This window comes from Henckelia pumila, chromosome 2 (genome assembly GCF_033568475.1).
Source record: "Henckelia pumila isolate YLH828 chromosome 2, ASM3356847v2, whole genome shotgun sequence".
Taxonomy (NCBI): domain Eukaryota; kingdom Viridiplantae; phylum Streptophyta; class Magnoliopsida; order Lamiales; family Gesneriaceae; genus Henckelia; species Henckelia pumila.
In genome coordinates, this window is record NC_133121.1 from 69,521,749 (window position 1) to 69,534,568 (window position 12,820).

General features: G+C 38.3%; 1 protein-coding gene across 1 annotated transcript; it reads left to right on the plus strand.

Annotated features, from left to right (window-relative positions):
- The first annotated feature begins 7,241 nt into the window (after positions 1–7,241).
- On the plus strand, positions 7,242–8,788 carry LOC140884231 (gibberellin 3-beta-dioxygenase 1-like). The gene is made up of 2 exons (XM_073290925.1): positions 7,242–7,878; positions 8,040–8,788. Exons 1-2 carry the CDS (start codon positions 7,388–7,390, stop codon positions 8,662–8,664), a joined length of 1,116 nt encoding a protein of 371 aa, XP_073147026.1. The 5' UTR covers positions 7,242–7,387; the 3' UTR covers positions 8,665–8,788.
- Positions 8,789–12,820: the final 4,032 nt, after the last annotated feature.

A 12,820-nucleotide genomic window follows, 5' to 3' on the forward strand; every position in this document is an offset into this window, starting at 1 on the left:
TATTGAGAAGATGAATCTGATATGAGTCAGGGTTATTCTGAGTTATTCTCCTGATCTGAGTTCTTATTCAGTATTTCTCCTATTCTATATCTTATGTGCGTATCGATTGCAAGAGATTTCGAGGACGAAATCCGATCTTAGAGGGAGAGAATTGTAAGGCCCGGAATTACTTGAGTTAATCCGGAAATTATTTAATTTTAATCCGAGTATATTTAATTTGAGAATTTTGGAGTTTTGAATTAAATTCTAATATTCTTAAATTATTTAGGATTGAAATTGAATTAAAAATATTTGTCGAGGACCGATTTGCAATTAAGAAAGACTTGAGGGGCCAAAGTGCAAATATGAGAAAATGACTTGGACACTTGTCTGAATATGAATTTAAACGTGTACTCACCATATTTCTTCAGAATTGCAGCTGCAACTTCAGCAAGGAATCGAGAACCCTTCTTCCCAAGTGCAATTCTTGATCTTCAATCTTTAATAACTTTTGCTCCGGTTGTCTGAATTCAATTTCGAAAAGAGTTCCGGACTCCTCACAAGAAGGGCTATCTATTGATTTTACAATCAAGATACGTCAAATCGAGAATCCCGACTTCGAAACCGGTAGAAGAAAGAACAAGATTTGGGAGCAGAGTTTGATAGCCTTGAAGAGCTTGAAACCAAGACAAGAAATGTATAAACCAACATCGAACCACGGGATATATAACTCGAGTTAGATTGACTTGAGTTTCCCTAAACCACATACTTATTTGTTTCTTGTTGGAATTTATTTATTTTCAAGTCCATAGATATATGTTCTTGATTGTTTAATTGATAGATGAATTGTATGAGATAGATGATGGCATAGATAGATAAGTCTATTGCCTTTCCTTGCTAGATTAGCTTGTCTCTTGTAGGTGGCTTAGATTAATGCTTCTAGAATTGGTTGCATCTTGATAAGCCACTAGATCTTAAAGAGTTGAAGGCGGATGTGCCATGTCTTAGGAAGGCAGATGTGCCAAATTACCGAATGTTTGGACTTGTATCGATATGCGTAGGAGTAGATCGACTCCTATGACCGAAGATCGATATAGTGGAACAAAGTTTGGGAATAAGAACGTACCGCCTCCTCGAATGGGAGAGTAGGTGGGAGATTTGTTGCGTTCTTATTCAAACCGGGATCCCTAGTTGAGAGTTGAGAAAATAGTCAAGTCTTGGTCTAGAGTTAAGACTAAGAGTCAAGATCAAGAAGTCATACAAAAACAAAAGTAGAGTCAAGACTAAGACACTACTTAGATTTGATAAATGACTTTGTGTGGCTGATTATGTTATGCTTTGAATATAGCATGTTTTTGTGCTACGCTTTGATTTATAGCATGCATTTGTTATATGCTTTGAATTATAGCATGTATTGTGGTTCATGAATATTTTTATGAATTAGTTATGATAGTAATTACACTTGAACTCAATAGCATGCTATATGTTGCTTATACTGGGAAATGTATTTCTCACCGGAGATATCCGCCTGTTGTTGTGTTTGTATGTGTGCATGACAACAGGTAGTTCGGGATCAGGACAGAGGCGAGCAGGAAGAACAGAGATTGAGAGTTAGAGTGGAGATCCGAGTTTAGATGTTCATTGTGTTGTCAATGTTTAGTGTAAACACTAGAAGCATGATTATGTTGTAGCTACTATTACCAAGACTTATTGTCTATCATGTTGTTGTGTTGTTGATGTTCATAGGATATAAATGAGGATTGTAAATTCTTAAGACAACATGTTGTAGCCTCATGATTCTAGTATGAGGCTTTATTCTAGTATGGTGATCCTGTTCCTCTTTAACTATATCATGTTATAATGCATGTTAGCCTATGATTATGTATAGATTATACATGAGATGATGCTAAATGGAAAAGAATGGAAGGGACACAATTTTGACAGCAAAAGATCTTCTGTTTTTTTTTCTGCACAATAAGCCCGCTCGATCGGGTGATTATCACCGATCGAGCGAGGCCCTTATATTGGAAACAGTGAGTGAGCATTTTGGGCTCGCTCGATCGGTGAAGATTAGCCGATCGAGCGAGGCCAAAATATTCCCAACCCGAGAAGTTGGCTTCAGGGCTCGCTCGATCGGGTGTTTTTCACCGATCGAGCGAGGTGCTCCAATTTTTTTAAAAAAAAAATTTTTTTTTGTTTATTTTATTTAGTCATTGATGCTTGACTAATTATTATTATTATTTGGTTAATTGTATTGAAATGAGAGATTATTACTCGGATCCTCACAATGAACCATTGCTGAGCTGGCCTAACCAAGGTAGTGAGGAAAACCCGGCATTTGATTGCATCCGAATATCTGTGTAATAAGGCTGCATTTTCGAATCTCCCCGCTCTTCCGGATCCGAGCTTCCATCCTAATCCCCTATAATGGGCTGCTTAAAATTCGCAGGGAGCTCTTCATCTAGAATAGCCCGGGAAAAAAGACTTTCGCTCTGCGACGACCCAGGACGACCTCTGAACTGCCGACCTAACCTCCTAATTTCCTCCCACATTGCATCCATTTGGTTCGGCTGACCTCCTGGTGGAGGAGGAGTTGGTGGATTCTAATTAAGGGTCGTTTGTACTATTTGGGTGATAAAATGGCTGAGCTAATTTACAGTCATGTCAGCCACATTTCTTGCTCTTCTTTCTCTTCCTGCCATATCCACGTCTTAACTCAAAATTTCCACAGACAGCGCCAATTGATATATATTAATAAAATGATCTCCTTGGATGAGCTAACTAGCCGAGATAATGAAACTCCTCCAACGGATGATGAGCTGCTGCTGACCTGAAACCACGAACAAGAGTGTTAAGGGGGGCCGAAAGGTGTTTCAGTGTATCCCCTCAGATGCTCAAGTCAGATGCTAGGATAGCGAAATATAGAGAGTGGTGTGTGCACTCGAGTGAAATTGGAATTCAAATAATGAAAGTGAACCTGGTATTTATAGGAGAGTGCTCAGGATTTTATGCTTACCTTTCTTATCAAGAACCCAAGAATCTCGGGATCACAATCCCGAATATCTAGGCTGAGATCTCTCCCAAATCTTGTCTGACAAAGGAAACATTGATATGCTTAATCTGAGCTGAACTGCCATCATAAGGATAATATGCTATTACCTTCAAGAGACTAATAGATAGGGTAGTGAATGAGTTGTTGCTGAACTCCTAAGCTCACCATAAATGACTGATCCTAACATCTTAGCTAACCTACTTAGGTTGCTGAATCAACCTGCTAAGTTAGCTTTCTGATAGAGTAAGAGTGGGAGAGCCTTGTTGAGCTTTCCTGAGCTTTCACGATACCGAACCGATCTCAAAACTGATGCTCTAAACCAATTGGTGAAGAAGCTTGACCCGATTAATATGGAGAGAGAGTTTGGCCGAGCTCCCGAGCTCCCGAGCTGAGCTCCCTAGGCCGAGCTCCCGAGCTGACCTGAGTAATATGGAGAGAGAGCTTGGCCGAGCTCCCGAGCACCCAAGGCCGAGCTCCCCGACCTGAAAATATGGTGAAGGAGCTTGGTCGAGCTCCCGAGCTGAGCTCCTTGAGCTGACCTTAGTTTGATAGTGAGAGTCCTTGAGCTTAGGGTCATCGATGAGCTGAGCTAATATCCTCCCGGGATATCAAATCCAATAATAGAAATCAAAACATATTATTTTCTAACTTTAAAAATGATTTTAAAGAATAATTGTTCAAACACATATTTATTATTAATTTTTTTTAAAAAAAAACACTTTTATAAAAAAAATTTATAAGTAAATATCCAAACGAATCCTTAACTTGGTAAATTTCAAATCCACATTTTCGACTTAATGTATTTTTCATTACATGCCACAAACTATATATCATTTCAAATAAAAATATTTTCAACTGAGCGAGACTTGTTCGATTCGGAATTTAATAAAAACGGATTCAATGTTTTTTTTTTATTACAAAGGGGGAGGAGGGATTCGAACTAGATTCTCTGTCAATTGACGCTTGATGGACAGATGAGACCAATTAGACTACAAACTCGGTCTCAAATTAACGGATTCAATATTAAATTAATGTGCATTAATTTGATTTACATCATTTAAAAAAAGGTAACAATTTATTTTTTTAATTACATGAATCTTGATTATAAGTTGCGCGTTAATTCTAACAATAAGAAAATTTAATCCTTCGATAAAAAAAAAATCATTAGCATTTGCTGCATGACTAATACTATCTGTTATATTACATTGAGTGGAAAAAAAATCAAAATTCGATAATTTGTCGATGATTGAATAATTACATTATAAATTTGAAATTTTCAATAAATTTAAATTAATTTTTTTTGGCAGCAAATTATTAACCACGTTAGTAACTCGTGAAGAGCATATGAATTTTTCTAATGATGATTATGCATCTCTATGTGCCCTCTTTGTAACAAGCACGCCCCTTGTAAAACTTAGTCTCGTATTATATCAAATCTAAAAATAAAAGTATATATATATATACATACCGACATTTTATTGTGAAAAATATTATTTTATGGAGAAAAATGTTAATGAAATTCTCTACTCATTGTTGTAGGAAGAGGCAATAGATAGTGGTAGTGGATACGATTGCCCCAAATCCTATATATGAAAACGAGGTCTCAATCGCCCACAGGGGCATAGGCGAGTTGGTAAGGCCTGATGTGATGTGGGAAAAAATTCTCCAGTGTTGCGGGTTCGATCCTCGTGTGGAGCATATTTCCTGCTGAAATATTGTGGGGGTATGCTCTGGGGATTGGGCCATGTGCTCCCTCCTTCAAGTCCCTGCCGCTCGTGTACATACCTCGATTTACCCTCCGCATGAGCCAATGAACATCTGATTCATGTGGAATGGGGTCCCCTTCGGGGACAACCCTTTATTTTCGAAAACGAGGTCTCAATCAAAATAAGTGACGGATGTTATTAATATATAAAAGAGAATTTAAGGATTCTAGCCTACTTCAAAACCATATTTTTAAAAATAGCCTTATTCATCAAATATTTTGCAATGTAGCCTTCCATGAATTTAAAATCCTAAAATACCCTTTTAAACATGTTCTAAATTAGTAGATTATATTACTATAACTCACTCAATAAATTAAGAGAGATTTACAATACTATATTTGGAAGAAAAAAAAATTGGCTCTTACCGAACCCCACAACTATATCAATGTATCAATCTATACTATCCAATTACTAGTTACTGCACGTAGATAAAACTCAAACAATTAGCTTTGTGTGATATACTTATCAATATTTCATAACAAAATATATAATGTGATATTCATCACGCATTTTCAATACTTTAAACATGATATAAAAACACATAAAAAATGATGCAAAAAGAAAAATAGATTACCTCCCGCGATTTGATTTGATGGTTGGCGGTGAGAGTCTGGGAGAGGGAGAAGGGAATATATATAATGAAATTTGTGACTTTTTCGATACACTAAAATAAAATATAAGAATAAATAAAAAATCAAAATAACAAAACATGAGATTTCGTATCTTGGATTTAATGTTTTGTTGGTGGCAGCAAAGAGAAAAAAATAAGAATGATAAATCGGTGATAGTAAGTGATAATAGGGTTTAAGGGATAAATTTGTAACTTGAGATGATTAAAAGGCTAATTTGAAAAAATAACTAAATTAAGGCCAAAATTGATTATAGATACTTGTAGAAGGCCATTTTAAAAATTCTCTCTATATAAAATGCTTGGATTAATAAAGATGATGATTAAGAAGTCCACTTCGTCCATAGGGACAAAATTGTTAAATAACCCCACAAGCCAAAAGCGCGCGAATGGGAATGGGATATTTATCATCAAACAAAAAATAAAAATAATTTATGTTTACCTCCTATTTATATTATTCAGATCAAAAAAATTATATATCGTTTGTAGATAATGGTGTCGTGCTTTAACTAATCAAATAAATATCTCGATAGAGGACAACGACCTCCTTTATTTTCTTATTGCAAACAGCATCAATTAATCGATAAACAAATCACGTTCGGATTAAAATCCTTGAATTTGTTTTGTCCATTTCGGTTATCCCTTATTTTGTCATGGCTAGGCTCGATTAATCCAAATTGGGGATTAAAAAAATGCAAATATTAACATGGATGTGAGTCTCTTAGCTAGCTAGCCATATCCTAGATTGAAGCGAAATTTCATCAAATCCGAAAGGGCAAGGAGAGATACGTCATTTCACCATGAATGGCGTTGTCTGGTGGTTAAAAAGGGGGGATTGGGGGTGGGGGTGGAGGCGGTTAGGGCCAAGTAGGGAAGAGATGATGGGGATGTTTTCCTACTTGAGGACAAGACAAAGGCACATGGAGAAGGGATAGGGCCCTCTTTCAGCTCTTCTATAGTGTTGTGAGGTTGAGATGCTTCCTTTCCTCATCTATGTAGAGGGGCAATCTGGTCATTTCCTGCTTCCACACATTTTCCCCTCTTGCCACACGCACATATATATTTATATATTCCTTCAATTTAATTTTCATCATTTGTCAAATATGTATCATCTCAAAAAAGGACCCCTAGCTAAATTTGTCTAGTCAAAATATATGTCCTCTTAAGAAAATACCCCAACTAGTATTTACCTTTTGAAAAACATGTCAATTGTGCAAATGCTTAATATTTTTGTATTTACACCCCACTAAAAGTTTCACCTAGTTTTAATTTTTGGTATCCTCCACATTTTACTTTCAACCTACTATTTGTATAATTAATTATCATTTTTTCACAATCATAAAGTTGCCAAGGAAAAAAAAAAGCCTTCAATATTGGTAGAAAGAACCATCGGTATTTCGAGTATGTTGTTTGAAACATATCAAGTATAAATGCTACCGTGTACAATTATGAGAGTTACACATGCATTGTATTACATATTCAATTTGAAATTACATCCATTCACTTTATTTTGATCGTTTTTATATATTATTCGCGATGTGTAATCCATCAATATATATCCATCAATATTGTACGCATAACATGACCCAAATAAAATAATATAAGAAGAAAAAGAAATAAAGAATATGACAACAAATAAAGAAAATCACTAAAATTATCCTTCCAAAATGCACAGTCTACAAAAATACAAACAAAACAAATTAAAAAATCCACAAGTGAGTGGTGGTGAGTAGTCACCATCCTCCTCTATTTCTATATAAACACAATAGACACCACCACAATCTCTTACACTACAATTTTCTACAACATTTCCCACTCCAAATATATATATGCTTCGCCTATACACATCTTTTAACTAGCTAGTACGAGGACTATGAAAACCCAAACCCCAACACCAACTCTTTCTTCTTTAGAATCATAGTAATTCATTCTTTTCCAAAATATATATCGGCACGAAAAACCATGCCTTCCAGAGTACTTTCGAACCCCTTTTTTGCACATCCTGTCCATCCTCACAAAAAATTCTTGGACCTGAATTCCATCAAGGAATTGCCCGACTCCCATGCATGGACGGCCACACGGATCTTTGACGAGTACCCCTCGTCCGGTGGCACATGCGATCCTGAATCCGTACCCGTCATCGATCTCAATAACGAAAATGCCACCGAGCTCATCGGCCATGCATGCAAGACATGGGGTGTGTTCCAAGTCATCAACCACAGTATTACCGAGACTTTTCTTTCTCAGGTTGTGTTGGCCGGAGAGCGGCTTTTCTCCCTGCCTCTAAATCAGAAGCTTAGGGCGGCACGGTCTCCGGATGGTGTTTCCGGTTATGGGGTGGCTCGAATTTCTTCCTTCTTTCCGAAGCTCATGTGGTCCGAGGGGTTCACCATTGCAGGATCACCCCTTGATCATGCTCGCCAACTTTGGCCTCGTGACTATCGCAAGTTTTGGTACAATATTCTCATACTAGCTAGCTCTAGCTAATTAAATTGGATCTTATCTCTAATTAAGATCAGATTTAGCTAATTATGATATAATTAATTAATGTTTATATATATATATATTTCCTCAACACTATTTCTCATATAATGATCATTTGTAATTTTTTCAGTGATACAATAGAAAACTACAAAAAGAAGATGAACAAACTAGCTGGGCGGCTGATGTGGCTCATGCTAGGGTCATTGGGCATAACGGAAGAGGACTTAAAATGGGCAAGCGAACCGGAAGGAGGATGTGCAGTATTGCAGCTGAATTCATACCCTGCTTGTCCAGACCCGGACCGAGCCATGGGTCTAGCCGCCCACACCGATTCCACCATCCTCACCATTCTCCACCAGAGCAACACCAGCGGTTTACAAGTGCTCCGAGAGGGCGGTAAGGGATGGATCACGGTGCCGCCACGGCCGGGAGCCCTGGTGGTCCACGTTGGGGACCTCATGCACATGCTGTCAAATGGGCTATACCCAAGTGTTCTCCATCGAGCCGTGGTGAACCGTACTCGACGCCGGTTCTCCATCGCATACCTATATGGACCACCATCAAGTGTCAAAATCAGCCCACTCCCGAAACTAGTTGACAATTGCCACCCACCACTTTACAGGGCCATCACTTGGAGCGAGTATCTTGGCACTAAGGCCAAGCATTTCGACAAGGCACTCACATCAGTACGGCTGTGTGCTCCACGCAATGGATTGAACGATAAAAACGATCATACCAGTGTCAAAGTTGGATGATGCGAGCACGTCACAATATATATACACATAACCCAAATTCCAACATTTTCACTGACTATTGTAATCGCTTTTTTCACTTCATATTTCTTTCACTGTGGCTGGCGGATTCAATATTTTAGAGTACTTAAACGATGCCGTATTAATTATTCACAACTTCATGACATGAGCATCAGATATATAATTTATATGGTAAATCTTCTTTCGTCGTTCCAAATAAACAAACAAATAGATCAAACGCTCCTAGCTAGCTACTCGCTAGCATCTACAGTCTGACAATAAAGTTCAATCAAATCAAGGAAAATTAAAAGGTCCAAAATTAAAGAGAGTAAAAAAAGAGAGTGAAAAAAGGTACCCGTTTGAAAATATATCCAAGCAAACGACGACACATATATATGCCGACGTTTCCTACTCCCCGGATATAAAGGAAAACCTTCCCTACAAAGAACAGGACAGCGGTGAGGATAAAAATGGTTAAATCATTGTGTCGTACCCCATATTGGAAAGATCAATGGAGACAAAAATCACTGTGAAATATAATAATATATATAACATCCAGCAAAAAATATAACAAGGCACACCATTTGGGGGGGAAAAAAAAAAAAGGAAAATTTCATAGCAAGAAGCCAAAAACATCGGCCGTAATTTGTCATGTTCCGCTTTATTTTTTTTATTTTTTTAAATTTCCTGGGTGTCCCTATCTTTTTTTTGTTTTGGGTGTCCCTATCTTCCAGCAGGGAGGTTTTAGGCATTATTGTGGAGACATGGTGACAGTACTCGCAATGCCAAGCAGAAATATGTGGTTTTAGGTGTATAATTTATCTTCCTGCATGTAACCATGTGCTTTTCCCTTCACCTTACTTGAATTAATTAATGATGGAAATACATCAAGAAATGAAATGGGGTATCTCTATTTTCACCTGCTTCGGTGACATGAACTTTGTCCATGTTGAAAGGAATTAATTATTCCTTAATATTTTTTCATGATTCAAAAGATATATACTTTTTTTTAAGAGTTTTGCTTTTTTTGGATTATGGGTTAAGATTGTTATCATGTATATATCTTATATAAGTGGTAAGATATTTTAAACTAGGAAATAGTTGGTTGCATATATTTTAAACTAGGTGACATTATCCTCAATTATATATCTTCTAAATAGATCTTTCACCTTTGAAAAGAAAACAAGATCAAGATTGTTGAAGAGAGGATTCTAAAGCTTAAAAAGAGGCAGAATTCGAGAAGCAGAAGTGAGGAACATAGAGAAATATTGAGCGTGACAGAAACGAGAGAGTGAGAGATATAGACTTCAAAAACGTGAAGGGCAATATCATTGAAAGTTCTTTAGCATTGAAGAAATAGATGTTTTGCACAGTCGTGCTTGCCAACTTCCCTTGTTGCCTTGGAGTATGGAGAGAACTTGTTGTGTTTCTCAAGTTTTGGCAACTAGGGTCGACTCTCGGTGGCCTACGTTTCTGTCATCAGTTGATTCATAGGGAGTTTTTTTTTCTGTTTATGTTTCATTTTCTCGCATCTTTTGAGAAAATTGGTTTTTCATGTTATTCACTAGTATTAGGGTTTTGTAAAATGATTTACAATTTTCTAGTAAAGATTTTTTGCCCCGAGGCACCGCACAAGTACTTAGTACTTGTAATTATTCTTGAGTATTTTTAGTATTGGTTTGTTGTTATTATTTACGCTTTAAATATTTCCGTTGCATGTTATATCGGATGTTGCCAACATTTAGAGACAACATCTTAATCTGATGAATTTTTTTATGCCAGAATATTTCTAAGTGTTATCAGAGTCTTCTCTTGATACACTAAGAGCTTATTCTAGTTATTTATTTTCAGGAAATATTATGGATTCAGCAATACCAAATTCTTTTCTCAAACCTCATGTCTTGAATGGTACAAACTACGCCTTATGGAAGACAAGAATTCGTTTTGCCATAAAATCAATTGATGAGCGTGCATGGCAGAGTATTCTCAATTGGTGGACTCCTCCAAAAATATTGGGTCCCGGGGGTGATTATATCGTTAAACCCGGAACTACCTGGACCACTGATTTAGTAGCCCGTAATCTAGTAAAGTAATTAAAGGAAATAATCGCAATTAAGAATCCTAAGTTCGGATGATCCGAAGCCAGGATCGGAGGCTTCGAACGTGTTCGGACGCTCCGTCGGGGGGTTCGGATGCTCCGATCGAGGTCAAGTATTACGTCATTGATTACATCAGCAAGATGACGTCACAGCTGACGTATTGATGGGACTTCGGACGCTCCGAAGTGGGGTTCGGATAGCCCGAACTCCGCCTATAAATAGGGGTGCCGAGCCTCATTTTCAGAGGCACCAATCACCTCTCTTCTCTCGATTCCTTGGTCTTCCAGCTTAGATCTAGGGCTTTCTAGGCGTCCCGTTGGGAATCCGGAAGTGGCATAGCGATCCAAGCATCGTATTGGAGCTGTGGCCTAGTTTGAGGCAAGCGACAGCAACGGGCTGACGACGGACGCAGATATAGCTTTTGCTTCCTAAAAATATTTAGGAGTATGCAATAGTTTAGTTAAGGCTTTTAGAGTACTATAATGATATTAGTATTATTTGGAAGTGTAGTGAGGATTAAAGGCGTGGATCTAGAGCTGGTAGAGCTTGTGTAGTGACCCTTACCCGGATCACCTACTAAACAGAACTTATGCATGCAATTAACTTAATTAAACAGATATCAGAATAAAACTGCGGAAATCATAAACAATATACAATCCCAAGTAAAGGAATCTGTAATTTATCCAATAATATACAACCAAATCGAATAGCTGTATAAATCCAAACAACAGTAATAAAACCTAGACGAAGCTCCAGCTGTCCAACCACTGACTAGCCCCTCTTGGATCCACCCTCCTCGTCCAAACGCAAACCTGCCCCATGGAATAGGGTTTCCAGAAAATACAGAGTACGAGACGTGAGCATAAAACGCTCAGTACGAGAGTATGAGTATACATGCATGCAAAGTGAACTCCCTATAGACTCGAGATCAAAGATCAGATAACAGAGACAGACCGGGCCCTGGTATGTAGCACGCTGTGCCGTCGCTTCAGGAGGTGGCTCCCATACCGAGATAACCGTGGATACGCCGGACCGAAATCGATGGAAGTCCATCCACTAACAGGATAGGGTACAACCCTACTAACAGACATCTCGAAAGAGATACAGCAAGATGCAAATGAATGCAGCATAATATCATGGCATATAAATCATGCAGTCACATAATACATGCATACTCAGTCAGGATATCTCGAACAGTACTTTCGTACCTCAAAACAGAGCAAGCTCTACCAACTCTAAGTTCACGCCTATAGTCTGCTCTACACTGCCAAATGATACTACTATCATTAAAGTGCTCTAAAAGCCTTAACTAAGCTATTGCATACTCCTAAATATTTATAGAAAGCAAAAGCTATACCTTCGTCCGTCGTTAGCCCTTTGATGTCGATGCCTCCAGAACTTGGGCACAACTCCGCTACGACTATCGAACGCCTCGCCGACCTCCGGACCAAGCCTAAGAAGACTAGAATAGCTCCAAAAGGACTAGAATGGAAAGGAGAACTCGGAATTGGCAAATGAAAGTGAAGCCTCGGCCTTCTATTAATAGACAACGATCGGAACTTCCGATCCTTGATCGGAACGTCCGAACCTCGATCGGAACGTCCGATCCTGCCATCGGAGCTTCCGAAGATCCTGATCTGCCACATGTCAAAATATCACTTGTTGACTCCGGATAAGGGTGATCGGAGCTTCCGGTCCTGATCGGACCTTCCGATCTTGCCACACGTCATGCCTGACGTAATATCGATCGGAGCTTCCGATCCTGTTCGGAGCTTCCGATCCTGATCGGAGCTTCCGAACTCACCTTCGGAGCTTCCGAACTCTACCCAAGTAATTATGATTAATTCCTTAATTACTGATTTTGGTTACGAGCTACTACATTCTCCCCCACTTAAGATATTTCGTCCTCGAATTCAGATCTTAAGTACCGAATGCAAATACAAAAATCAGAAACATTCTTTATTCAAATCAAACGTTTACAGAGTTTGCAACTGAATACAACTTAAAGAATGAAATCAAAACAACTCAGGGTGGTCTTTACGCATCCTGTCCTCAAGCTC

Bases quoted from the DNA above. Each gene is read 5' to 3' on its own strand.
- LOC140884231 (XM_073290925.1), top strand. From the start codon at position 7,388: ATGCCTTCCAGAGTACTTTCGAACCCCTTTTTTGCACATCCTGTCCAT. The intron at 7,879-8,039 runs GTACAATATTCT...TAATTTTTTCAG, and splicing joins CGTGACTATCGCAAGTTTTG to TGATACAATAGAAAACTACA.